This window comes from Rhinatrema bivittatum, chromosome 2 (assembly GCF_901001135.1).
Source record: "Rhinatrema bivittatum chromosome 2, aRhiBiv1.1, whole genome shotgun sequence".
NCBI classification, from domain to species: Eukaryota; Metazoa; Chordata; class Amphibia; order Gymnophiona; family Rhinatrematidae; genus Rhinatrema; species Rhinatrema bivittatum.
Genome location: NC_042616.1, coordinates 94,605,436 through 94,632,995, shown reverse-complemented (window position 1 = coordinate 94,632,995; position 27,560 = coordinate 94,605,436). Strand labels below are relative to the sequence as shown.

The 27,560-nt window shown below is 42.7% G+C and overlaps 1 protein-coding gene across 1 annotated transcript in view; it reads right to left on the bottom strand.

Annotated features, from left to right (window-relative positions):
- DPP6 (dipeptidyl peptidase like 6) overlaps window positions 1–27,560 on the bottom strand; it is a 1,747,714-nt gene that overhangs the window by 464,513 nt on the left and 1,255,641 nt on the right. Inside the window, exon 6 of the mRNA XM_029588457.1 lies at window positions 25,367–25,419. Within this exon, the coding sequence (XP_029444317.1) occupies window positions 25,367–25,419 (53 nt within the window). The remainder of the gene's footprint in view (window positions 1–25,366; window positions 25,420–27,560) is intronic.

Below are 27,560 nucleotides of genomic sequence, written 5' to 3'. Positions count from 1 at the left end.
AAAGCACTATTATCTGTACTTCTGTGTACATTGCCTATATTCTCAACCTGGTGCATAGTGCTGACCCACAGTGTCAGGCTGTTTCCACAAGATAAATAACAAAATGGTTCCTCACACTTTAGAAGCAGCTCTGCTGTTTGTCACCCCTTTCTTTTCTTTTAGCTTTCTCAGTGGGTTCTGTTATAAGCTTTGCTATAAGCAAGCTTACAATTTCATATATCCAGTCTGTTTCTCACTGCAGCATACCACTACAATAAAACTAGACCTTCTCCTGAAACAGACTCTGGTTCTCCTAGACAGTTCAATTGAGAAGAACATACTTCTTTAGAAGATACATGTATTCTCCTGTATTATGAGAACTGTAGCCCTTTCCTTGTTAGAGAAAGCCAAGATCTCATAGTATTATATATTAAATGTTATATATTTCTTCAAAGCAAGCCATAACAGTGGCATATAGTGATTGGAAAATCACTCACTTTATCCACATTATATTTGCCAAATTTCCAGTCAACTCTGATAATGCTATCAATTGCTGATGAAAATTTACTGCGATACAGCCAGGTTAATTTAATATTAATGATTGAACCTTACCTGGAATTGACCTTATTTTTAAAACAAATATCACTCTAACACAGTCACACATATAAACTTTTAAAAGTTCTTCTGACCTCTGTAAAACCAGGAAGTACCTCCTCCAGGTCACTTCCAGGTTGATGACTCACAAGTCAATTCTCCTGCAACTTTATTGCACCTTACAGCTGCCTGCACACCCTCTGCTGCTAATATAGTACCATACTCGAGAGAACTGGGAAGAAAACCATGCCACATCCCAGCAATGCTTTCTTAGAGTCCAGGTCTCAGGTCAGTAAAAAAGAAAAATCTTTACCTCCTTATTTCTGTATTTTAACCTCTAGTTACATTAGTTACAGCTTTCAGTGTGCTGCAATGTAGCAGAACTGAACACACATAACAGCTACTATTGTCACGGTGCTGTGGCAAACATTGAAAACACGTGAGTCTCTCCTGCATCTGAGACAGCCATGCACTTGATATGTGGTGTATACTAGACATTACCTTCGCTATACTACTACATAATATATCCCTAGGTCTGTCATCAAAAGTCATTTAGATGGCCAACTGTAAAGTTACAGCACTCTAAACCACTAATGTGCCACATGCAGCCATTTATCCTGCTAAATTCTAGCCACAAAAGTCATTACCTGCCTGTAATGTACACCTCCTTCCCCCCACTGGCATCTGACACTCTCCCACCCAGAACCTTTAGTGGGCCTATTTGTTATGGTATTGGGGGGGTGTGGTTGGGAGAGTATCAGCTGCTGGGAAGGAAGGGTTATATTAGGGGGGCATTAGATGATGTCAACTTACTTTGGGGGTGCAGGGATGGAGGTAAGGGGGGGGGGCAGCAAGTGCCGGCATGGTGCCATCTACTTTCATGTTCACAGGATAACTGGAGAAGGGGTCTGGGCCTGTGAGGTATTGATATCTGGGCAAGGGTGATAGCAAGCCTCCTGCCAACCCCGACCCATATTTGATGCTATGTTTTTTTTTAGACCGAGCACTACTTACCACCATATCTGTTGAAGATGTCCTGGTAAGTATACAGTGAGCCATTCATACCAGGCCAGATCATTTTAGCCTTACTCAGCCATATTTACATGCTGGTTGCTTAGGCCTACAGTTACCCAGCCTTTTGTAGCTGCTTAAATTTAGAATGAGTAGATTAGGTGGCACTTTTATCTTGCTGAATATAGGGGACATATTCTGCTGCTAACTATAGCCGCATCACTTGTCCACCACCCAGCTTAATAATTATGGACCTTATTGTTCTTGCAGCCTGCTTGAACACAGTGTTATCCCAGAAAGTAGCCTCTGTGTAAATCTCATAGAGCCTGCTGTGTGACAACCGAGGAGTCAAAGAGGTGTGGAGGATAGCGAGTCCCACTGCCCAAGAGCAGAAAGTGATGAGGCTTCTGTTGCTTGGGACCAGGCAAAGTCCGATCTCTGTATTGTTAATGACTCTTATTGGCTTACATTATTTATAAGATCATGGAAGTAAGTATTTAAGCAAACTAATCGGAAATTGCTCAAAAATAGGGCCTGTTTATAAAAGGGTTTTAAACGCAAAGCCTCAGATAACAGGTTCCAGAATGCAGGAGCTGCGATGGAGAAAGCACAGTCTCTTTCTTGTTTCTGTCACCTGTGCTTGTCAGATAGATGGTACATCCAAAAAACCTCTTTGAGAGGATCTCAGTGAGCATGTAAATCAGTAATACTATGTTATTCCAAGGCGAGTCGTTGGACTTGATTAACTTAGAAATTATCATGGCAATTTTATATTGAATGTGTTGGCTGATGGGAAACCAATCTAAATCAATGAGTAGAGGGGAAATGTGCTCTCTGCACTCAGTTACTTCTCTTCCTTCCACCTTTTCCCAGCCACAATGCTGCCTATTTCAGGTGCTCTCTCTTGCAGGCCCAACATGAGTTATCATGATGCCCACCTTCCCCTGCCTGTTTCCTGCCCTGAGTGGACAATGACCAGAGTCTCCGTTTTATTACATTACTTGTCTAACAATTTCATCAAAGGAAAAGGGCATTTTTCATAATTTATTTCATTTTAATTTGGTAACATTTCTCCCTCAGTGTCTTTCTTCCTTCTCTTCTCGGGGGGTCTGTGTTCTTCTCCCGTTTCTTCTCCCTTGTGTATCTATATTCCTGTTTGTCTTCTCCCTCCCTGTATGTCACTCCCCCCCCCCCACACACACACACACACACTGCGTTTCTGCAATTTTCCTTTCTCACTCTGCATCTCTGCTTCCCTCTCTACCTTCCTATTTCTTTGTCTGCTCTTGCTGTGTCTCTGCTCTTCCCTCTACCCTCCTCCCTCTGTTCATGGGTGTCTCCATTGTCGTCTTTCACTTCCTTTTTTTGTATCTTTCTTCCCCGTGTGTCTCTGCTCTTCTTGCTTGTTTTCTCTCTCTTTCTGTCTTTCCCAGCGTTGTCTGTTTCAGTTTCAGGCCTGTCAATCTCTCTCAGGCTGTTCTCCAGCTACAGGGCTATGCACTTTGCAGTCAACTTTTTTTTTAATGAAGCACCAATACAGGCTGGTGTCCAGAATCTGGAAAGGCAGGGATCAAAGGGGTGGAGGAGTGGAGGGAGCAGAGCTTCCCCCTTCATTTCTCTCCCTCAAGTCTTGAGGAAGTTGCTGTTGCAGCAAGAGCTGCTGAAAGCAGGACTGTTAACCGGATAAAAGCTGGAATCTGTCTAAAATTGCTAAACTATGAGGATGTGCATCCATTTTACCCCTGCTCCACCACCCTACGTACAAGAAAATGGAACCGGCTGGCCCTGAGACCCACATCATTTTGATGTCACACTTGGTAGAGGGCTGGCCAGTGCCATTTTTAAAAGCATTTCAAGGAGCAGGAGCTCCTGCCCCTTTTTCAGACTAGGGATGATTTATTTGTTTTGTTAATCTGAACTGAACTGAAAATGGACCATACAGGTTTAGATTGCCCATTCGTTTGAAGCTAATGCATATCCCAGTTAGGGTCAGGGGCTGTATTTTATTTTCTCAGGAAACAGTGAACACTATTTGCTAATAGCAGCGTGAGCTATTTCCAGAAATTAAAACCACCACAGATTAGGGGAATTTTCATAGGGATGTCTCATTTGTTTTAGTTAATTTGGAAATGGGCCATTTCAGTTCAGATTATCATTAGTTTAAAACTAGTTCACTTCCTTATAAGGTTATGTACATACTTTTAGCCACATTAACAATTCAATATTCAAACACATTGTATATGTTTGATAATCTACTTGACAATTTACTCTACAAAGGTCAATAGACATAGAGATGGTAATTTTCAATGCCATTTTCATGGGTAAAACAGTTCTTTACTTGTGGAAATGGGCTTTTAGAAAATTGTCCACCATATATAAGGGTAAAAGGGCCTCTATGTGTATATTTTTACCCACAGTGACAAGAGCCATTCCCAGCAGTAGGACTGGGAATAGTTTGAACGTATGTGCATTTTTTAGAATTTTCAAAAGTATGAGCCTAAATTTTTTCCTTACTAAAGCTAACCAAGTAGTTTCCCTTTAAAATAACCTAATGTAAAGTACATGCATGCAAAAAGCATGGGTGCTTTGCATCTATTATTTGTATGGGCAGCCAAAAGCTGTTTTCCTCTTCTGGCCCAGCCTTCCCTTGGAAATCTTTTTTTCTAACCCAGCTTAAAGTAGACATGCTGTGGAAGACTGTGTATACCTTTCACCAGAAATAAAAGGTTAACAAATAAATATAATTATATAAATATATGTAGGGATACTTTGAAAGGAACATACCAATTGGGATGGAGAGTTTGTTGGGTAGGCAGCTCCCCATGGGGCAGCTAGCAATGGCAGTGTCCCCAGAGTTTTCCTAGAGAGATCACCATTTTGCTCTTGTGTATCCCTTTTGCTTTTAAGTAGGCAACATGTCTTAAGCTGTGCTCTAATTTTCCTAATATCTAACTTTAAGCTCCATGGAGATTTTTATTTTGGATGAGAAAGTTTCCTTCCACACTCTCATGCCACCTTTAACTTCTTTGAGTTTGGAGTGCCAAATCCTTTGGACTCAGTTAAGCTGTTTTGAGTTTTCTAATGGAAGAGGTTTCCTTCCTGTAAATGGAAGCTGAGATCACCAGAATCCAAGGAGAGGATGATTTCCAGACATCCTGAGAAGAAGGAGACAGGGGAAAAAAAGAGAGATGATGGACCACATTAATGGCCCATGAGTATCCTTTCAAGACTGGGAGTAAGAGGTATCACCCTTGATACTACAAGAAGAAGTAGGAGTTACAACATTAAAACATTTAAAACACAATCTATGATAGTTCATTTACCTTGGGGGGAAATACCACACTTACCCAATATTCCAATGGCAGGAAAGAAATCAAATAACTAATTTGATCAAATGAGAATAACATCTGAAATAAGAAAGGCTTTAAGAAGTCACAAACTTTCTAAAAGAACTTATAACATCTTAAAACTGAAGTACTCAGCTGTAAAGACTTTAATTCATCATTGGACCTTATCAGGAAAAGAGTAAAGTTGGAACGCACCAATCAACTCTCATGTGTCTTATTGAATAATGACTTTAATATTCTCTAATGCTGAGATCGTCAGAGCTGTGAGTAAGAGACTTAAGCATGGGAAAAGTATTTATTTATTTAACATTTTTTTATACCGGGATTCCTGTAAATTTTACATATCGTCTCGGTTTACATTGTAACTGAAAAACATTAGTAAAGTAAAGAGCAATGTGAGGGCCTTGAAAGGAAACCTTTCCCGCCATGCAGGAAACCTTGAAAAGTAAAGTTAATGGAATAATAACAGTGTCTATCTAAACTGAATTATGAGATATGACCTCTGCAACTGTTAGCCGGATTCAACCATCACTAGCTTTCAAGAGCTCATTCTCTCTCCTCAGGTCAGAATATTACCAGGAAATATAGAGCAATGTGTCTGTCAAAGATGAATCAGAAGAGGCATTCCAATGATAAAGTGAAGGATTGGAGAGGAAAGGGTGAGGGGGGGGGTTGATAGGGGAGCAGAAAGCGATAAGTGGTACTCAGCTAAAGTAAGTTTGGTTGTTAAAATAATTGTCTTAAAGTTAACCTGGTTCCAAGCTAACCTTTTGCTCAGTAGGACTTTTTTTTTTTTTTTTTTTTTTTTTTTTTAGACTTGGGTATTCAACAGATTACATGTGATATTCAGCAGAGGTTCCTGGTGAGTCTGCTGGTTTTCCCTGCTCAGCAAGGTTATGCCACTCTGGAAGCAGAAGTAACAACCATAGGCTACTAGGCAATGCTCTCTGGTTTTCAGGAAATCCCAAATGAATACGCATGAGATAAATTTGCATACAAATGAGGCAGGGTGCATGCAAATCTCTCTCATGCATATTCATTAGGGATATCCTGAAAACTTGACTGGTTTGCAGCTCTCGATGACCGGAATTGCCCACCGTGGCCTAAAGGGATCTATGCACCAGCCCTTGTGAGAACTGCTAAAAGTCATGCTGAGAAGTATTGCTGAGAGAGGATCCTGTGAAAGGATATGAGTACTCATATCAAATTTTCAAGGTGACTATGCCACATATGATGTTTAAGAATCCCACTATCAATTGGTGTGCCTCAGGTTTCCTGTTCTGGGCCATCTTCTCTTCTCTTTGTATGCTAATTCCCTTGGTACTCTGATTTCCTCTCATGAGTTTCAATAGCATTTTTATGCCTATGACTCCCATATTTACCTCTCTACACCAGAAATTTCATCAGAGATCCAGTTCCAGATCTCAGCCTGCTTGTCTGACTGCTGCCTGGATGTCCCCTTATTACCTTAAACTCAACATGGCCAAGAGAGAGCTCCTTACCTTTTTCCCCCCAAGCCCACCTCCTCCTTCCTCCTTTCTGTGTTTTTGTGGATAACACTGTCATTCCTTAGTCCACTCTGCCCAAAACCTAGGAGTCATCTTCGCCTCCGCTCTCTCCTTCTTTATGCATATCCAAAACTCTGCTAAAATGTTCCATTTCTTTCTGTATATCACCTAAATCCATTCCCTCCTTTCTGAAAACACTTCCAGAATCCTTATCCACTCTTTCATCTTCTCCCACTATTGCATCCTGCTCCTCACAGGTCTCCCAGCGAGCCCTCTCTCTCCACTGCAATCTGTTGTAAATTCAACTGTGCAACTTACCTTTCACCAAAGTCTCTCTACCCATATAACCTCTCTACTGAAGTTACTGCATTAGCTCCATATCCATTCCCACATACAGTTGAAGCTCCTCTTACTCCCCTGCAGCTCTTCATTCTCTCTCCTCTCTTATCTCATTTCACTCCAGCTCGTGTACTCCACTCATCGGATAAGTCACTCCTAGCTTTGCCTTTCTCCTTTATCATCAATTCCTGACTCCATGCTTTCCACCTGGCTGCATCATGTGCTTCTTACAGACTTCCTGAGCTGGTGCGTCATGCTTCTTCTCTCACCTTGTTTAAATCCCTTTAAAAACCCACCTTTTTGTGGCTACTTTTAAATCTTAAACCTGATTGTCTACCTTCAGCCTCATTAACTCATTTTAACCATTGTCTTTTTATATGAAACTCCCGAAGTCTCTTGACATGGATGTTTGTCATGATTAGATTATAAGCTCTATTGAGAAGGGTCTTTCTCTTGTGTTATTTGCACAGTGCTGCATATGTCGAGTACTGCTATAGAAATGTTAAGTACAAGTAATAGTAGTCGTAATAGTAATAGCAGTAAGATCTTGAAAGGTGTAACTAGAGGAAGAGAAATGTAAAAGTGTATTTGTTTTTTGTTCTGCTGCTTATTGCTGATGTTGATTCCTGTCAGACATTCCTTTTACTTCCCTGGGGTTACAAATATGTCAGGTTCTAATTTTCCTTTGGCATATATAAACTGCTTTGAGATTTTGTACAATAGAAAAGTCCCTGTATGTTACGGTTCTGGCCGCGAGCGCCGCTACAGTACCTGCTTGGTTCCTGCTTGCTTGCTACATTTCCTGCCTGGTTCCAGTACCCGTGTCTTGCTACAGTTCCTGCCTGCCTGGTTCCAGTACCCGAGTCCTGCTACAGTTCCTGCCTGGTTCCAGTACCCGAGTCCTGCTACAGTTCCTGCCTGGTTCCAGTACCCGAGTCTTGCTACAGTTCCTGTCTACTGTTCTAGTCTGGTTCCAGTTCTCAGTCCTGATCATCAACCCGCCTAAGTCCCAGTGGCCGAGCCCCTACGGGCTCCTCCCGGGGGGGCTTCGGCTTCCAAGGGTGAAGCCGCCTAAGTCCCAGTGGTTGGGCTCCTATGGGCTCCTCCCAGGGAAGCACCAGCTTCCAGGGTGAAGAGCACCTTTACGTCCTGCCTGAACATCTGCCTCCCGGCCTGCCACATGCTAGAGATGTTGAACACCTATCCCAATCTACTGCAGGTCGGCCCAAGGGTCCACTAAATTGAGACTCCATAACAGATTGCAAGGCCAAGGACTCGGCGGATGCGCCCGCTCCCTCGGTCCTGCCCGGGATGGCCCGCCAGATGCTACAGCACCAGAGCTGCATTGATACTCTGGCAGCCATGGTGGAACGGCTGTCCTCTCGCCTGGAGTCCTTGCCTCCTGCTGGCGGGGTCCCCGAGGGACACAGCTCTTCTGTGACTCAGCTACCGGCACCCTCTCGCTACGCTGGAGATTTAAGGACCTGCCGCGGCTTTCTGAACCAATGTTTCGTATGGTTCTCTCTGTTACCTCGACAGTTCCCCTCGGATGTGGTGAAAGTGGCATATATCCTGTCCCTGCTTGATGGGAAAGCCTTAATATGGGCTTCTCCCCTTTGGGAAAACAATGATCCCTCGCTAATTAACTTACAACAGTTCATCTCGAATTTCCGACAGGCCTTTGATGAGCCCGCCCGAGTAGCTGCAGCTACATCGGATCTGCTGCAACTTCGTCAGGGGGCTCACTCCTTGGCAGATTATGCTATGGAATTCCGGACTTTAGCCCAAGAAGTAGGTTTGCAGGATGGTTGTCTTAAGGCCATCTTCTTGGAGGGTCTCTCCGGACACATAAAGGATGAGATTGCTGCCCGAGATCTGCCGGAGGACCTCAACGCCTTGATAGAGATGGCTGCCCGCATTGACTGCCACCTACAACAATGGGCCAAGGAGCAGCACTCCTCTCGCCACAGTTCAGTCTCTGTGTCAGCGAGATCTGCGTCTTCTCCTAAGACTTCTCGTCCAGACGCTCCCACCTGCGAACCCATGCAGCTGGGACGGGCCCCGCTCTCAGCTGAAGAGAGGCAACATCGCCGTTCGTTGAAATTGTGCTTATATTGTGGCCAGAAGGGCCACTTCGTGGCACGCTGCCAGGAGCGTGTGGAAAATGCCAAAGCCTAGGAGGTCAGGAGGAGCTCCTCCTGGGCTGTGCTACAGCTCCTCAATGTACCATGCCTGTTACCCTGGAATACCCTGGAGGGTCCATTGAGATGATTGCATTCCTGGATTCTGGAGCCGGAGGTAATTTCATCCTGCAGGACTTAGTCTCCCAGTTGCGAATTCCTACGCATAGACGAGAGGTCCCGTTGCGAATTCCCTCCATCCAGGGGACGCTTCTTCCAGGACCTGTCCTGATGTCCACAGAACCCATTACTGTCTGCACCGGGGTGATCTATTCAGAGGAGATAGCCTTCCTAGTGTTGGATAAGGCTGTCCACCCTGTGGTGCTAGGGTTGCCATGGTTACAGAAGCACTCGCCCACGATTCAGTGGGATACTCTACAGATTGTCAAGTGGAGCCCTTTCTGCCTAGCCAATTGTATGAAAGTGCCTAAGGCTCCCAGACTTACGTTGATGCACTCTGCCCTATGAGGACTTATGCACCTTATGAGGACTTCATGGATATTTTTTCCAAGACCAAGGCGGAGATCCTTCCGCAGCATCGTCAGTATGACTGCGCTATAGACCTGTTACCTGGAACTATGCCCCCCCGAGGAAGGGTATATCCTTTATTGTTACCTGAAACCCAGGCCATGTCCGAGTATATTTCAGAGAATCTGGCCAAGGGGTTTATTCGCCAGTCAAAGTCGCCTGCAGGGGCAGGCTTCTTCTTTGTCAGCAAGAAGGACGGCTCGCTGAGACCGTGCATAGACTATCGAGGCCTAAATTCCATTACCAAGCGGGATCATTACCTGCTCCCGCTAATCCCAGAGCTCCTCGATAGGCTCCAGGGAGTGAAGATTTTCACAAAGTTGGACTTACGAGGTGCTTACAACTTAGTCAGAATTCGTCCCGGAGACGAGTGGAAAACCACTTTTAATACCAGAGATGGGCATTACGAATATCTTGTGATGCCTTTCTGCTTATGTAATGCTCCGGCGGTGTTCCAGCACCTTATGAATGAGGTGTTACGGGACCTTCTGAACACCTGCGTAATCGTCTACCTCAACAATGTGCTAGTCTACTCCCAGGACCTGCCTTCACACCGTCAGCATGTCCGTCTAGTGCTCCAAATACTTAGGGAGCATGGTCTGTATGCGAAACTTGAAAAATGTAGTTTCCAGAAGACATCCCTGCCGTTCCTGGGCTACATAATCTCTGCAACAGGCTTCCAAATGGATCCTGAGAAAGTGGCGGCCATTAAGAATTGGCCCGGGCCGAGGGGCCTCAAAGCGTTGCAACGCATCCTCAGCTTTTCCAATTTCTACCATCACTTTATTCCCAATTATTCCCGTAGTGTGGCCCAGTTGACTGCCCTCACCCGAAAGGGGGCCCAACGTGGTGGATTGGCCTGTTCCTGCCTGCCAAGCCTTCGAGGCCCTCAAAGAAGTGTTCTTGTTAGACACCTGCCTTCGTCATCAGGATCCCAGCTGGCCCTTTGTGGTGGAAGTTGATGCCTCCAATTTGGCCATGGGGGCCATGCTGAGCCAGTACTCTGATTCTGGACAATTGTTACCTTGTTCAAATTTCTCGAAGAAATTCTCGCCGGCAGAGAGCAACTACTGTGTTGGTGATAAAGAGTTGCTAGCCGTGAAACTTGCCCTGGAGGAATGGAGACAGTGGTTGGAGGGAGCCAACCATCCAGTTACGATTTACACCGACCACAAAAACTTAGCATTCTTGAAGCAAGCCCAATGCCTGAACCCAAGGCAAGCTCGGTGGTAGCTGTTTTTGGGTCGGTTTAACTTTACGCTACCGACCGGCTCTAAGAATGTTCGAGCCGACGTGCTCTCACGCTCTTCTGAGGTCGAAGAGACTCCTGACACTCCCCAGTACTGGAAGTTCACCTTTCCTCGTTGTCTATGGGAAGCAACTTCGACCACCCTTGCCTTCGCCTGAACCTAGTGCACTCCCGGCAATGCAACTTTCAGCCCGCCAGCTTCTTTCCTTATGGACTTCTATCCAGGGAAAGCTCCATAAAGCCGCCCAGTCTGCCAAGAAATGAGTGGATAGGCATCATCAGCCAGCACCTGTCTTCCTTCCTGGAGACCGCATCTGGCTTAGTACTAAGAATCTACAGCTACGAATCCCGTCTCGAAGACTAGCTCCGAGATTCTGTGGGCCTTTTTGAGTCGCCGAACGAATGGGAGTAGTCTCATACCGACTGCGCATACATGACGTGTTCCATGTGTCATTGCTGAAGCCTCTTGTTTTATCCAGATACCACTCCCAGGCTCCTGAGCCATCGGATCCTTCAGTACCGCACGATGTTACATATCAAGTACGTGAGATCTTGGATGTCCGGTTCCATCAACGACGCTGGGAGTACTTGCTTGCCTGGGAGGGTTGCAGACCCGAGGATAATTCTTGGGAATCGGCCCGTAACATCCTTGACAAGGACTTTTTACGGCAGTTCCATCTGGACCACCCAAGTAAACCTGGACCGGCTAAGAGGGAGCGTAAGAGGGGAGGTACTGTTACGGTTCTGGCTGCGAGTGCCGCGACCAGACCCTTACCTCCGTGCTCCTGGACCTGTTCCCGCTTCTGGAAGCCTGGTTTGCGGCCTGTTTGGCGGCGTCCCTGCGGGGGCCGTGCCGCCAGGAAGCCTCCCATGGACGCCCTGCTTCTAGGCGCACGCGCGCGCCGCTTGGGTGCTTTTCTAGGTCGTTTCCCGCCGGTGGTGACCCCACCCAGTTCCTGACGTCAGACGCCGCGGCCTTGATAAGCCGGCCGTGGACACTCAATCTTTGCCTTGCAACGGGTTTACCTCCTGGTTCCCTGTTGCTTCGTGCCCCGGAGTGAGTTGCCTTGGTACTCGCTCCATTCCTGCTTACCTGCTACAGTACCTGCTTGGTTCCTGCTTGCTTGCTACAGTTCCTCGCTGGTTCCAGTACCCGAGGTGTTGCTACAGTTCCTGCCTGGTTCCAGTACCCAAGTGTTGCTACAGTTCCTGCCTGCCTGGTTCCAGTACCCGAGACCTGCTACAGTTCCTGCCTGCCTGGTTCCAGTACCCGAGTCCTGCTACAGTTCCTGCCTTGTTCCAGTACCCGAGTCTTGCTACAGTTCCTGTCTACTGTTCTAGTCTGGTTCCAGTTCTCAGTCCTGATCATCAACCCGCCTAAGTCCCAGCGGCTGGGCTCCTATGGGCTCCTCCCAGGGGGGCTTCGGCTTCCAAGGGTGAAGCCGCCTAAGTCCCAACGGCTGGACTCCTACGGGCTCCTCCTGGGGAGCACCAGCTTCCAGGGTGAAGAGCACCTCTACATTCCTGCCTGCCTGGCCTGCCACATACTAGAGACGTTGAACACCTATCCCAGTCTCCTGCAGGTCGGCCCAAGGGTCCACTAAATTGAGACTCCATAACACTGTATCCAAATATACCTGGAAAAATTACTGAAAAGGAATATACAAACTGACTTCATATTTTGACTTAGATTTTCCAAAGAAACATTTTCAGAGATTAATTCAAATATATTATAAATTCTTCTGTCTCTTTGCAATCCATCAAGTTTAGATTAGATCAGATTAGTGCTTCAGCAGGAGTAAATGAAGAGCATGAAATTAGTTGAATAATGGGTTTCAACTAGTCCATACTGAGGATATAATTTGTCAAAAATTCTTGAAAGAGATTTGATCTTCTCCACATTGTAGTTGTTAATGAAAACAAATGACATTAAAGAGTTGAACCCTTTGAGACATTTTGGAATCACTAAATGTTTTATAGAAATACTATAGTAAATCTTTGGCATAAGCCTGGGGCATGACTTCAGATTCTCCTCTGCCACCAGTTCAGTGGTGGCCTTTGAGGTTTATCCCTCAGAGTAGCAGAAAGGCTCTTTCAATTACTCCTCTGCATTCTTGGGATTCAGTTGAAAATAAGTTGTTTGTCTTGATCTGACTTTTGCAGTTCGTAAAGTCATATACGGATAACATATTATACATAAATTTTGCTTCCCTTTAAATAAAAGTTAACAGAATTATACCTAGTTTGTTGAAACCATTCCTAATGATGCCCAGTTTTGTGGTACTGAAAGTATACGTTTATAAAATTCTTAGTACTCTGATGTGGACAGATCTCTCAGACTGAATGGGTTGACAGAGTTTAAATCCTACCCTTTCTGAAGAAACTGCAGGGAAGGGAAATAGTACCAGAAATGCAGAGATTACAGCATTAACTGTTGAGTCCATATAAACCTACTTAGGACTCTCTCTAAAAAAAAACAAAAACCAACAACAGGAGTTTTCTGTTTATGAGAGCTCTATATAGATGTCTCCCTCTTAGACTGGGAAAATACAAGTTGTACGCTAATGCTATGGCTGGGTATTCTTAGTCAAAGAACAGGTAATACTGTGCTTTTATTTATCTACTTTTTATATGTACTTTATATTTGTAACTCCCGTTCCACCTGGGGAAAGGTAAAATTAAGGGATATATTCTTTAGAGTTTGTGTGTGTCTGAGGTAATAAGCAAGCCAGAGATAGTGAATTCTAGTGTCTGTCTTTCCCACCCACTCAACCCTTGATTTTTAGGCACAAGACACTTTCTCATTAAAAATCAATTAGGGTCATCTAAATCATACTGTTATGCCAGCCCTTATTGAAAGTTTAATCATCCCCTTGTAGGACACTAGCTGATTAATTAGTAAATTCACCTGTAAATTTAAAGTACTCTTATTCCAACTCCCTTAGTATCCTAAACTTAACTAGGAACTCAATAAAACTAAGATGAAGGCAGCAGTCCAGCAGCAAGAGGGGGGCTTTCCAGTCTTTTGCATTCAGTGTCACATGCATGATTTTTTACCCGCCGGTGAGAGATTGTATGTGTGCACTCAGTGCAAAGAGCTCCTGGCTCTCAGGGAATGAGTCTGAACTCTGGAGGCTAAAGTAGCAGACTTGGAGGAGTTGAGGGAGACAGAGAGGTACATTGATGAGACCTTCAGGGACATAGTAGCCAAGTCCCAAATCCAGTCTGGCAGCCCCAGTGCTGCCTTGGATCAGAAAGGTCTCCCAGTAGGAGAACATCACCCTGGTGTATTCTTGTAGCAAGGACCTGCTCTCCAGGTGATGTATTCTCCTCTCGCACTGAGGATAAGTCTCCCAGGGCTACTGCCCAGGAGAGAAGGGTTAGGCCGGCCATCATAGTTGGTGATTCGATTATTAGAAATTTATTTATTTATTTATTTATTTAAAATTTTTGTATACCGACATTCGTTAAGCAAACATCACATCGGTTTCCATGTAACATAAAACTGGCCAACAGGGCTTTACAATGAAACTGATAAGGGAACTGGGAGGTGGGAAGAGGGGGGGGGGGAAATGGAAGATACCGTACAAATATATAAGCATAATAACATGGTTAGATATAAGCAATAAAAATTATATTCAAGTATTATATACAAGTAAATTATTTACAATAAAATGTTCTGGGTTTGAGGGGCGAGGAGAGGAGCAGGGGAGGGGTGTGGAGAGAAGGAGTAACAAGCAGGGGGGGTTCATGTGTAGGCTCGTGCGAAAAGCCAAGTCTTGAGATTTTGTCTAAAGTTTTTGGGGCAGGTCTCATGGCGTAGATGGGTGGGGATAGAGTTCCATAGGGAGGGTCCAGCTAGGGAAAGTGCACGTTGTTTGGTGGTTGTTAGGTGGTAAAGTTTGGGAGATGGAGTGTGAATATTTGCTGTGTAGGGTGTTATAGTAGGTCTGGAGGGGAAACGGATATATAGACTGTCTGAGAACCAGAGCATGTCAAGATTGTGCTTTATGTATGAGGGTGAGAGTTTTAAACTGGATTCTGGCAGTGATGGGAAGCCAATGTAGTTGTTTGAGGACAGGTGTGATGTGTTCTTTTCTGCGGGAGCCGGTTAATATACGTGCAGCTGCATTTTGCAGTAGCTGAAGGGGGGCAAGGCTGTTTTTCGGGAGACCTAGGAGCAAAGCGTTTGAGTAGTCTATTTTGGATAATATAAGGGCTTGTAGGGCGGTTCTGAAGTCATTAAAATGCAACAGGGGTTTAAGTTTTTTGAGGGTGTGTAGTTTGTAGTAGCAGTCTTTGATGGTGGATGAGATACATTTCTGCAGGCTGAATTGGGGGTCAAGTGTGACACCTAGGTCTCTAACAGTTTGGGAGAAAGTGGGGAGAGAGGGGGGATAATTGGTTGCAAGTGTAGGTAAGGAATTGATGGATTGAGGAGAGATGATCATGAGTTCTGTTTTGTTGGGGTTTAGGGCTAGGTTGAGCTGAGTGAGGAGACAGTTGATGGATGTGAGGGCGCTGTCCCATCTTTTTAGGGCATTGGAGATGGAATCGGAAATAGGTATAAGAACCTGTACATCGTCGTAGATAGCAGGGTGGCTGGTGGACATGAAGAACACCTGATAACTTGCCTGCCTGGTGCGAAGGTGGCAGACCTCACGCATCACCTAGATAGGATTATAGACAGTGCTGGGGAGAAGCTGACTGTCATGGTACATGTTGGCACCAACGACATAGGAAAATGTGGGAGAGAGCTTCTGGAAGCCAAATTTAGGATTTTAGGTAGGAAGCTGAAATCCAGAACCTCCAGGGTGGGATTCTCTGAAATGCTTCCCCAGAAGCAGCCAGAGCTCCAGAGTTTCAATGCATGGAGTGCAGGGAAGAGGGACTCAGCTTTGTAAGGAACTGGGGAAACGTTTGGGAAAAAGGGAGACTTTTCCGAAAGGATGGGCTCCACCTTAACCAGAGTGGAACCAAGCTGCTGGCACTAACTTTCAAAAAGGAGATAGAGCAGCTGTTAAACTAGAACAATGGGGAAAGCCAACAGTCACTCAGCAGTGCATGGTTCAGAGAAATGTATCCTTGAAGGATACTAAAGAAACAGGAGAGTAGGGCATCTCAACAGAGAGGTTCCATTAAAAGCAAACATAGTCCATATGCCTAAATATAAAAAATCATTGAAGCTAATGATTTCCGAATTATCCCAAACAACTGAGAAGCAGGTTGTTAAAACAAACAAAACACACACTTTGAAATGTCTGTATGCCAATGCCAGAAGTCTAAGAAGTAAGATGGGAGAGTTAGTGTGTATAGCAGCAAATGATGAGATTGACATAATTGATATCACAGAGACTTGGTGGAAGGAGGATAACCAATGGGTCAGTGTTATATCAGGGTACAAATTATATCGCAATGATAGGGAGGATCAACTTGGAGGGGGTGTGGCACTTTATGTCTGGGAGGGTATAGAGTCCAACAGGATAAAGATCATGCTCAGTAGAATCTATATGGGTAGAAATCCCATGTGTGTTAGGTAAGAGTATAGTGATAGGAGTATACTACCATCCACCTGGACAAAATGGTCAGACAGATGATGAAATGCTAAGAGAAATCAGGGAAGAAAACCAATTTGGCAGTGCAATAATAATGGGAGATTTCAATTACCCCAATATTGACTGGGTAAATGTAACATCAGGACTTGCTAGAGACATAAAGTTCCTGGATGTAATAAATGATTGCTTCATGGAGCAATTGATTCAGGAACCAACAAGAGAGGGAGCTATTTTAGATTTAATTCTTAGTGGAATGCAGGATTTGGTGAAAGAGGTAACGGTGGTGGGGCCACTTGGCAACAGTGATCATAACATGATCAAATTTAAACTAATAACTGGAAGGGGGACAATACGTAAATCTGCAGCCCTAACACTAAACTTTCAAAAGGGAAACTTTGCTAAAATGAGGAAAATAGTTAGAAAAAAACTGAAAGGTGCAGCTGCAAAGGTTAAAAGTGTTCAACAGGCTTGGACATTGTTTAAAAATACAATCCTAGAGGCGCAGTCCATATGTATTCCACACATTAAGGAAGGAGGAAAGAAGGCAAAACGATTACCGTCATGGTTAAAAGGTGTGGTGAAAGAGGCTATTTTAGCCAAAAAAAATCCTTCAAAAATTGGAAGGAGGATCCATCTGAAGAAAATAGGATAAAACATAAGCATTGTCAAGTTAAGTGTAAAACATTGATAAGACAGGCGAAGAGAGAATTTGAAATGAAGTTGGCCATAGAGGCAAAAACTCATAATAAAAACTTTTTAAAATATATCTGAAGTAAGAAACCTGTGAGGGAGTTGGTTGGACCATTAGATGACCAAGGGGTTAAAGGGGCTCTTAGGGAAGATAAGGCCATTGCAGAAAGACTAAATTAATTCTTTGCTTCCATGTTTACTAAAGAGGATGTTGGGGAGATACCAGTTACGGAGATGGTTTTCAGGGGTGATGAGTCAGACGAACTGTACAAAATCACTGTGAACCTGGAAGATGTAGTAGGCCAGATTGTAGGGATGTGCAGACCAAAAGTTTAAGTTCATAAGTCCATAAGTCGAAAGGGGGTCCCATTTGCGGTCAATATGGACATATGGAGAATTCCATAAGTTGAGTCTATGTCCATATGTGCAAATAAAAATTTAAACCCCTCACCCGCCTTAATCCCGCCCCCCCCCCCCAAGACTTACCAAAACTCCCTGGTGGTCCAGCGGGGTCAGGAGGCCATTCCTGAACTCCTTTGCAAGGAGCACGTGACATTGGCATCACGTCGGAGTGACGCGGCGTCACGTGATTCCCCTCGGGTTCGCTCCCGGACCCCTCGTTGGGCCCAAAAGGCACTTTTGGCCAGCTTGGAGGGGCCTCCTGACCCCCCCAAGCTGGCCAAAAGTGCCTTTTGGGCCCAACGAGGGTTCCAGGAGCGAACCCGAGGGGAATCACGTGACGTCGGCGTGACGTCGGAGTGACGCGGCGTCACGTGATTCCCCTCGGGTTCACTCCCGGACCCCTCGTTGGGCCCAAAAGGAACTTTTGGCCAGCTTGGGGGGGCCTCCTGACCCCCCCAAGCTGGCCAAAAGTGCCTTTTGGGCCCAACGAGGGGTCCAGGAGCAGAACCGCGATGGACCACGTGACGTCGGCGTCACGTCGGAGTGACGCGGACGTCACGTGATTCCCCACGCGTCCGCTCCCGGACCCTCACGGAACTTTTGGCCAGCTTGGGGAGTTTTGGTAAGTCTTGGGGGGGGGGGGATTAAGGAGGGTGAGGGGTTTAAATTTTTATTTAGATCAACAATTGCGATTTCCAACGTATTCAACATAGCTATGTTGAATAAGTTGGAAATCCGATCGTTTACGCCTCATCATTTTTTTAAGTTAAAAAAAAAAATAAGTTGCGTTTTCCATTTAAGTTCAAAACGAATGCACACCCCTACCAGATTGACAAACTAAAGAGTAGCAAATCACCTGGATCAGATGATATGCATCCTAGGGTACTGAAGGAACTAAAAAATGAAATTTCTGATCTATTAGTAAAAATTTGTAGCCTATCATTAAAATCATCCATTGTACCTGAAGACTAGATGGTGGCCAATGCAACCACAAAATTTAAAAAAGGCTCCAGGGGTGATCCGGGTAACTATAGACCAGTGAGTCTGACTTCAGTGCGGGGAAAAATAGTAGAAACTATTCTCAAGATCAAAATCGTAGAGCATATAGAAAGACAATATTTAATGGAACACAGTCAACATGGATTTAGCCAAGGGAAGTCTTGCCTAACAAATCTGCATCATTTTTTTGAATGGGTTAATAAACATGTGGATAAAGGTGAACCAGTAGATATAGTGTATTTGTATTTTCAGAAGGCATTTGACATAGTCCCTCATGAGAGGCTTCTACGAAAACTAAAAAGTCATGGGATAGGAGGCAATGTCCTTTCGTGGATTACAAACTGGTTAAAAGACAGGAAACAGAGTGTAGGATTAAATGGTCAATTTTCTCAGTGGAAAAGGGTAAACAATGGAGTGCCTCAGGGATCTGTACTTGGACAGGTGCTTTTCAATATATATATAAATGATCTGGAAAGGAATACGATGAGTGAGGTTATCAAATTTGCGGATGATACAAAATTATTCAGAGTAGTTAAATCACAAGCAGACTGTGATACATTGCAGGAGGACCTTGCAAGACTGGAAGATTGGGCATCAAAATGGCAGATGAAATTTAATGTGGACAAGTGCAAGGTGTTGCATATAGGGAAAAATAACCCTTGCTGTAGTTACACGATGTTAGGTTCCAGATTAGGAGCTACCACCCAGGAAAAAGATCTAGGCATCATAGTGGATAATACTTTAAAATCGTCGGCTCAGTTTGCTGCAGCAGTCAAAAAAGCAAACAGAATATTAGGAATTATTAGGAAGAGAATGGTTAATAAAACGGAAAATATCATAATGCCTCTATATTGCTCCATGGTGAGACCGCACCTTGAATACTGTGTAGAATTCTGGTCGCCGCATCTCAAAAAAGATATAGTTATGATGGAGAAGGTACAGAGAAGGACAACCAAAATGATAAAGGGGATGAAACAGCTCCCCTATGAGGAAAGGCTGAAGAGGTTAGGGCTGTTCAGCTTGGAGGGGGATATGATAGAGGTCTTTAAGATCATGAGAGGTCTTGAACGAGTAGATGTGGATCGGTTATTTACACTTTAGAATAATAGAGGGACTAGGGGGCATTCCATGAAGTTAGCAAGTAGCACATTTAAGACTAATCGGAGAAAATTCTTTTTCACTCAATGCACAATAAAGCTCTGGAATTTGTTGCCAGAGGATGTGGTTAGTGCAGTTAGTGTAGCTGGGTTCAAAAAAGGTTTGGATAAGTTCTTGGAGGAGAAGTCCATTATCGGCTATTAATAAAGTTTACTTAGGGAATAGCCATTGCTATTAATTGCATCAGTTGCATGGGATTTTCTTAGTGTTTGGGTAATTGCCAGGTTCTTGTGGCCTGGTTTGGCCTCTGTTGGAAACAGGATGCTGGGCTTGATGGACCCTTGGTCTGACCCAGCATGGCAATTTCTTATGTTCGTATGTCACATTCCCAGCCTTGGGGAGCATTAAAAGAAATCAGTCTCTTTCCTCACAACCACAAACACAAAAATACTTTAGTCCCTTATCACAGACACTTCTTTGGCCTACCCTGGCCCTCTTTTTTCTTTCTATTTCTGGATTTAGTTACTCACAATGTCCTGATCAGTTGAAGGAAGACATCCCTCCGTTCTGTAGACAGGAGTCCTCTGAGCCCCGAAGCAAGTTCCTGCTGACACAGTTTGCCTCCTGGTTCTAACAAGTTTCCATTGCAAAGTGCACTTTTCTTTCAGTCTTCAAAACAGCTTCACTCATATTTTCATTCCTGAGACTCCATGAGAAAATCTCTGCCTGAATGTCTGTTTCTCCACCCCCCTCGTGCTCGCCTGTTCACTCTGGAGAAGCCCCAGACTAAACATAATCAGGGTTTTTATAACCTTCTCCTGAAACTAAGCCCTTAAGGGCTGTACTAAATTAATTGTCATTCAGGGAGTTATCTGTAACACCCTCTGACACACAGATGAACCCTTTTGCATTAGAACCTTCTCACATTACTTCACTGCAACATTTACGGACTTCCCTTAGGAGGAAAACTCCATTTTAACATTACACACCCTTAGATCATCAAAACCTACTCTCTCTGTGGCACATATGGGCCATATATTTATATTTGATAAATGTCAACCTGTAAAGTCTATGGTGCTGTACAACAAATCAAACCTAAAAACATAGAAAAATGATATTCAAGTAATAAAAAATGGCCTCATGTTTGGTCGAGAAGTCTCAACAAACCAATACTACCTTTTGACTACAGATTTGTGTTATCAGCCCATATAGATAAAAACAAGGCAAACATTAGCCCCCCCCCCCCCCCAAGGCTCCTAAATAGCCAAACTGAATAAGTAATATCTAAGCTACTTGCAGAACCATTGGAAGTTCTCCAAGTGCAATTCATGCAGAAGGGAATTCCATAGCATTGGGGTTATGTATGTAAAAGAACACAGGTTTTGACACATTTGCATTCCTTAACTGTAAGAAAACATTGCAAAAAATAACTAGCAGATCTCAGAAAACAATTTAGCACATCTCTGTTAAGTCTGTCAGTTAAATAATCTGACCCAACCCAACCAACAACTTAAAAGGCAAGGAAAGAATCTTAAATCTATGTCTCAAAATCACTGGGAGCCAGTGTAAAGACAGCAATATAGGGGAAATGTTTTCTTGAAAAATGCATCCCAAAACTAAACTGGCAATGTTACAATAATGTGCAGATATGCTTTTGCTGGGAAAGAAACAAGAAATGTCAACAAAATGTTTGTTTCTATTCATTTTCAAATCAAAACAAAAGAAAAACAAATTCAATTTATTTTTCATTTTATGTTGAATGATGCTAGTCCCAATCCTCTCCCAATCTGTGAGCAAATTTATTCTGATTATTGCTAATCTGAATGATGTAATCTGTCCTTCAAGTAATTGCTCAACTGCCTTATTCAAGGTTGCAAGAGACTTGCTGTCGTCTATCATTACGTCCATCATTAATTTGTTTCTGGAAGACGGATTGATTCCTGATTCTCTCAAAAGAGCCACAGTTCAACCCCTTCTAAAAAACAGTAACCTTGACAGTGCTGATCCAAATAACTACAGACCCATTTTGTCTTTGCTTTTTTTGGCTAAAGTCAAAACCAATGTATTATTACAATTCTTGGATCATTTAGAAAAGTACAACCTACTTGATCCTCATCAGTTTGGTTTTAGGCGTGCCATGAATACTGAGCTGTCATCATTATCTTTCACTGACACTCTGTGGTGAGGAATCGACATTGGTCAGCAGTTCATTTCTGTCTCTTTAGATATCTCTTCTGCGTTCGACACAGTCGACCATGATATGCTTTGCCACTGACTACAAGAGTTTGGTATGGCAAGTAGGGTTTTACATTTTTTTTTTCTTATCTTCAAAACCACTCACAGCAGATTAAATTTAGGAATGAAGCTTTGCCCTCTCTTATTAAAATAGGGGTTCCTCAAGTTTCCTCATGTTCTTCAGCACTTTTCTACATTTACCTGGCTCCAATCTGTAAGATTCTTGCAAGCTTGAGTGATTGTTACAAAATTTATGCTGATGATATTCCATTTGCTTTACATTTACACTCCACTTGGCAGGACACTCTCGAACACTTAAATATTTGCTTCCCCACCATTAAACAGTGGCTATTCCACAATAAATTGTCCTTGAACATGGCCAAAATGGAATTTCTTTCAGTTCATAGCCCATATTCTATTTTCCCAGAGATGTCTATCATCATTGAGAATTCAGTTTTTCCATTCTAAAAATGTATAAAAAGTTTAGGTGCCATGTTAGACAGCACTTTGTCTTTTTGTTCACACATCAAAATGGTAGTCAGGCAGGGTTTCTTTAAATTGCGTATCCTGTCTGGCCTGAAGAAATTGCTTCATTCTTCAGATTTTCACACTATAGTACAATCATCCATTTTCCCCATTATTGATTATTGTAACAGCCTTCTTCTTGGTCTTCCTGACTCCATTTTACAACCGTTACAGATGTTAATTAATTCAGCCGCTCGTCTCATTGCAGGCATCAAACATCACAATCGTATCACTCCAGTTTTGATCAAACTACAATGACTTTCCATTCATGAACATATAAAATATAAAATAAGCATGTTAACCTTTAAATATGGCATATACATGGCTGAATACTCTTTTAAAAATGTATCAACCCTCAAGGCACTTGAGATCCTCACAGTGAAGGCTTCTAGACATTCATCCTTTAAAAATAGCATGTCTTCATATAACCCATGAATGTGCTTTTTCCGTTGCAGCTCCTGTTCTCTGGAACTCGTTTCCCTTAGAGTTACTTGTGAGTGATAGTTTGAAAACATTTCAAAGTCTTCTGAAAACTTTTTTTTATTTAAGTTGGCATACATTTAACTGCATGTCCTCCACTCAGACATCCATGATGTGTTGCACTTTGAAATCTCCTGAAGTTGCTATGTCCATATCCAGAATAGAGTTACATCCTACATCCGGAAAAGTCTTTTATTGCATATATGATAGTCTTTTGTGACTTTAGTAGTGTTGTTTTAAGCTTTATATTTTAAATGTTATTTATTGTCTTGGCACATTTTAACTATGTATGTTTTATTGTATATCGCTTAGGCCTTTTTAGTTTAAGTGATTAACACATTTTAATAAATGTAAAATGTAAATATAATGCTGCACTACCAAAATCACAAAAAACGTCCCCGCAGGCTTGCTGACACCTCCAGCTCCCCAGGACCACCCTCCCCCCATTCTCTTACCCTATCTTTCGTCTTTATAAGGTAAGAACAATCCCCAGTTACTCCTATTCTGTCTGCTCCTTATTAAAAAAAAATAGTGCTGGCTGATCCAAGGCTGGTTCCATTTTGTTGCATGACACCAGAGGAGCAGGATTAATAATGATCATAGCTTGTACTACTATTCTAAACTAATTACTTGTCACATAAGATGGCAGATTGTGCAAAGCTTTTTAATAATGGATGAGTTTCAATTCTCCAAGTCAAGAAAGGAGCCAAGAACCACTCCCAAGCTCTTTACATGAGATTTAAATGGAAGACCACTCAATCTGCAGATTAAAAGTCTGAAGGTTTGCCTTCCCAACCCACAGAATCTCTGTCCTGGACAGACTGAAAACCAGTTTATTAGCCTTCAACATTTGTTAGTGATCTTAAGAGGGTCCAACTGGTTGTGAATGTATAGACAATAAATTTGTAAATCATCTGCAAAGAAATTAACACTAAATCCCCAAGACCTAATGATGTCTAAAAGAAGATGTAGGTAGATTATAAACAACATTGGGAATAATATCATCTCAAGTATAGACCATGTGGAGACCATGATTTGTTGGACGGAAAAGAATGGAACCACTGTATGACCCTGCATCTGACAGTGATGTCTTTCAACCTAGATAAAAGTATCTCATGTTCAGTGGCATCAAAAGCAGTCATTAAGTGCAGCAGTAGCAAATTGGAAGATGTCCCTTTATAAAAGTTACATCTCAGATCATCTGTAGCCGTCTAAAATAATCATACCTAATGCAGACGCCAGGTTGATAAAGGCCTCATTCAGATACTCTGAAAAATGTACCAACACAGCCCTTTTTATCAATTTTGACAAAAAAGGCAAATTTGAAACAAGTCTTTCTATTGGATTTCTATCTAGGAATGGTTTCTTCAAAATAGGTTTTTCCAAAGCATGTTTGTCTACTTCAGGAAAGTCAGCTACAGACTATGGTTAAAAAGAATTCCCTACACAGACCCTTGTGGTCATACCTAAATTAGACAGGCAGGAGTCTAAAACACATGTAGAGAGCTGAGTCTCTACAAGAAGGGTGATTGCATGATCCAGACTTAAAAACATGAAATCATACCACACAAATAGGAAATTTGTAGTTTCAGGCCCCAACCCAACTAGAAAGTGCTTTGATATCTAAATAAAATAGCAATCAATGAAGGCTATAAATAAACTAAACAATGAAATTCTCCTGTTGACAAATGTTCTGAATTTCATCTGTGGTAAACTGAGAAAGAAATCACAATCTAGAGATGAGTATGAAGAAGGCAATGGACACAGAGGAGAAAAAATGACCTTTCACAATGGAAAATGATCCTTGAAGACAGTTAGACAGATTCTCAATAACTGTCTGGAAGAAAGCACATTTAGCATTGATAATAGCTAATTTATTTAACCTTCAGGCTTATCAGACTACATATTTGATTTCCGCATGAAGCACCTATTCCTAGCCTTTATTTCATTCAGTGAGGAGTATTATACCACAGGGAGACTTTGGGATGACACATCAATCGGGTTTTTGCTTGGCCTACAGTCTCGTGCACGTTAGAACAAATCTGATTCCACTTTAATACCAATTCTAATAAAGCGTGAGCACAATCAGTCTGAAATTCTCGCACTCTTTTACAAGAAAAACAGTAGGATTCAACATTTTGTTTCTATACTTGATAAAGCAATTTCCTTGCATTTTCATACACGTATGTGACTACTTTTACTTCTTTTTTTTTGTACTCCTGTCTACTTCATTAGGAAAGGTGAAACCCAGTAGTTATATCTGTGAGAAAGGAGACAGCAAGAAAAATAAAACCATTCTTTCTGCGAGTTACTGCACTGCATTGTTGCTTCCTTCGTACCCACCAGCTTTCTGTACAAAATCAGAAGGTAGTACTTGGCTGCAGTACTTTTCACCAAGCCAGATTTTTTTTTTTTTTTTTAATGGCATATAGACTGGTAGTGGCGTCCCAGGAAACTAAAAATCCTTTTTTATGGAATTTGCCACAACATCCTTTTCATGAAGCATAGCTTGTGATATCATGGCATGATTAAACTGGATGTTCTCAAGCGAACCTTTTGTCATTGTCAGCAAAGCCTAACACTGGTTTGCAGACTACTAAACAGTAAACAGCTTTGTTTTAAATATAGAAAGGAAATTAACTCTTACCCTCTAAGCAAATTGCAAAGAACATAATCTGCAGTAAAAGAGTGTTGGTATATCTGTAAAACAGAAAGGAAATAACAGATATTAGTAAGTGTCTCCTGGTTTGTTTTTTTTCTGAATTTTTCATTTCACAAAGGAAACATATTATTGCAAGGATTTCACAAACATAATATCCATATTCCCAAGACAATATTCTTCTCAAATAATGTAAGTCGATACAGTTTCTCCCTGCCTTGTAGCTTATTAAAACAGATGGAACGCCGTATGTATCCAGATGCCCTGTGTCGTCTCCATGGCTACCAGCAATTGATTTAACTAGGGGTGTCTGATCCCTGCAATGACTAAAAATAGAGCAGTCATTTATAAGGCACCTTGGTCATTGAGAGACAGCCTGCAGAATGTAACAAGGCACAACAGGTTCATTGTGTTTCCACAACAAAAAAGTGACATGCATAGTTTTTCAGTCAGCATTGTCCTGAATACGTGTTTCTTTAAAGAACAAAATAATAAAGCCTCAGCAATACTAGACATGCCCAAAGTGCCTATTTCTTGAATGTATACTTTACTTTGCCTAGATCCCTTTTTTTTTTTTTTTTTGCCAAAATGTTTTTTTGGTGTTTTTATATTTTGAGCTCAATATTCCGTAATCCGTCGAGTGAAAATATAGCCGGCTAAAGTTATGTAATTTTATCTCGGATATTGAGCAGTACTTAGCTGAACAAGAATGCTGAAAACACACTGAAAACTTCACCCAGACAAAATTATCTGACTATATTGAGGGCAGCGTTTTCTCCAAGCAGACTTACCTGCCTTAGGGGGTCATTTTCTATCCGTATCGCACGCAATAAGGGACCTTTCGCGTGATAGCAAGCGGGGGGGGGGGGGGGGGGCGGAGTCAGGATGGAGTCAGGGCAAGGAAGGGAGGAGTCAGGGTGGCGAGGAGGCGGACGCGGTGTTATCTTCGCTGGCGGCGTAAGGTAAGTTACGTTATCGTCGCCAGTAGCGCGCCCAATAGCACCACCTTTCACGATGGCGCTATTGGGTGCGAAAGCTGGCAGCGATATAACACCGCGGTGGTGCAATCGCTGCCAGCTTTCGCAGGCCCGCTCCCCCCTTCGCCCCCCCCCCCCAAGGGACCGCCGGGATTCACCATTATCTGCGAGAATGGAAAATCCAGGCCTAAGTCTTATCTGCTTAGTGCAGCGCTAGCCAGATGCATTTCAGCCACAACCCCTGGAAACGCTTGTTTATCCAGTCACGTTTTTGCTGGGTAAGGACTTACCTGGGTAAACATTTGCCAGTCAAAGGGGGAGGGTTGGGAATTTCAAATCTTGGTGTTTGCCTAGCTAATTTAAAATATAAGTAGACAACCCCTTTTCAATATCAATCTCTTTACTTAACTTTGAAAGTATCAAAGCATTTGTTTCCAGAAATTGCCTCTTATCACTTCAATTTATTGATTTCCAAAATAGTGGAAATAACAGAGTAAAGAGAGTTATCAAACTGCTGAGAAATAAAAATAAAATCAGAAGTAAAAGGTAGAATTCTATTGATTTTCCTTCTTTTCTGTTTGCTCAATTATTAGCTTTTGAAATGATATAAAATACAGGTTCATACCTAATACATTATCATTACTATAATTAATAGTTATTTTACTATTGTTAATTTTAATTGATACTTTAAAATGCACAATCCTAAGTTACATATCTGCAGGGAAAATGAAATAAACTTTAGAAACTATGTAAATATTTACTTCCTTTAGAGGAAAAATGATCAGTTAATTTTGAATGTCAGCCAAAACTTTGACACAGAATTTCACATTAGCAGACTTTGCTTTCAGAAATACTATTTTACCAAGGACCTTGCTTATCTGTACTTTTTCCTTATCTCTACAAATCACAAAGATTAATAGGGACTAGTTTTTATTTTGATAAACTAAGGGGTGAATTTCCAAACCTTTATGCATGTAAAAATCCCTGGGGGCTTCTCCAACCGCTACTCATTCCAACAGAGCCATGGACTCATCTGTCTACTGACTTTATAGTCACCACCCTCGGAGGGGAGAACCATGATGTGGGTTACGGTTGACAAGTTTTCTAAAATGGCCCACTTTGTGCCTCTAACCAAATTGCCGACAGCACCCGAACTAGTGCAACTCTTCACGCAACATATATTTCCGTATTCATGGACTTCCGCT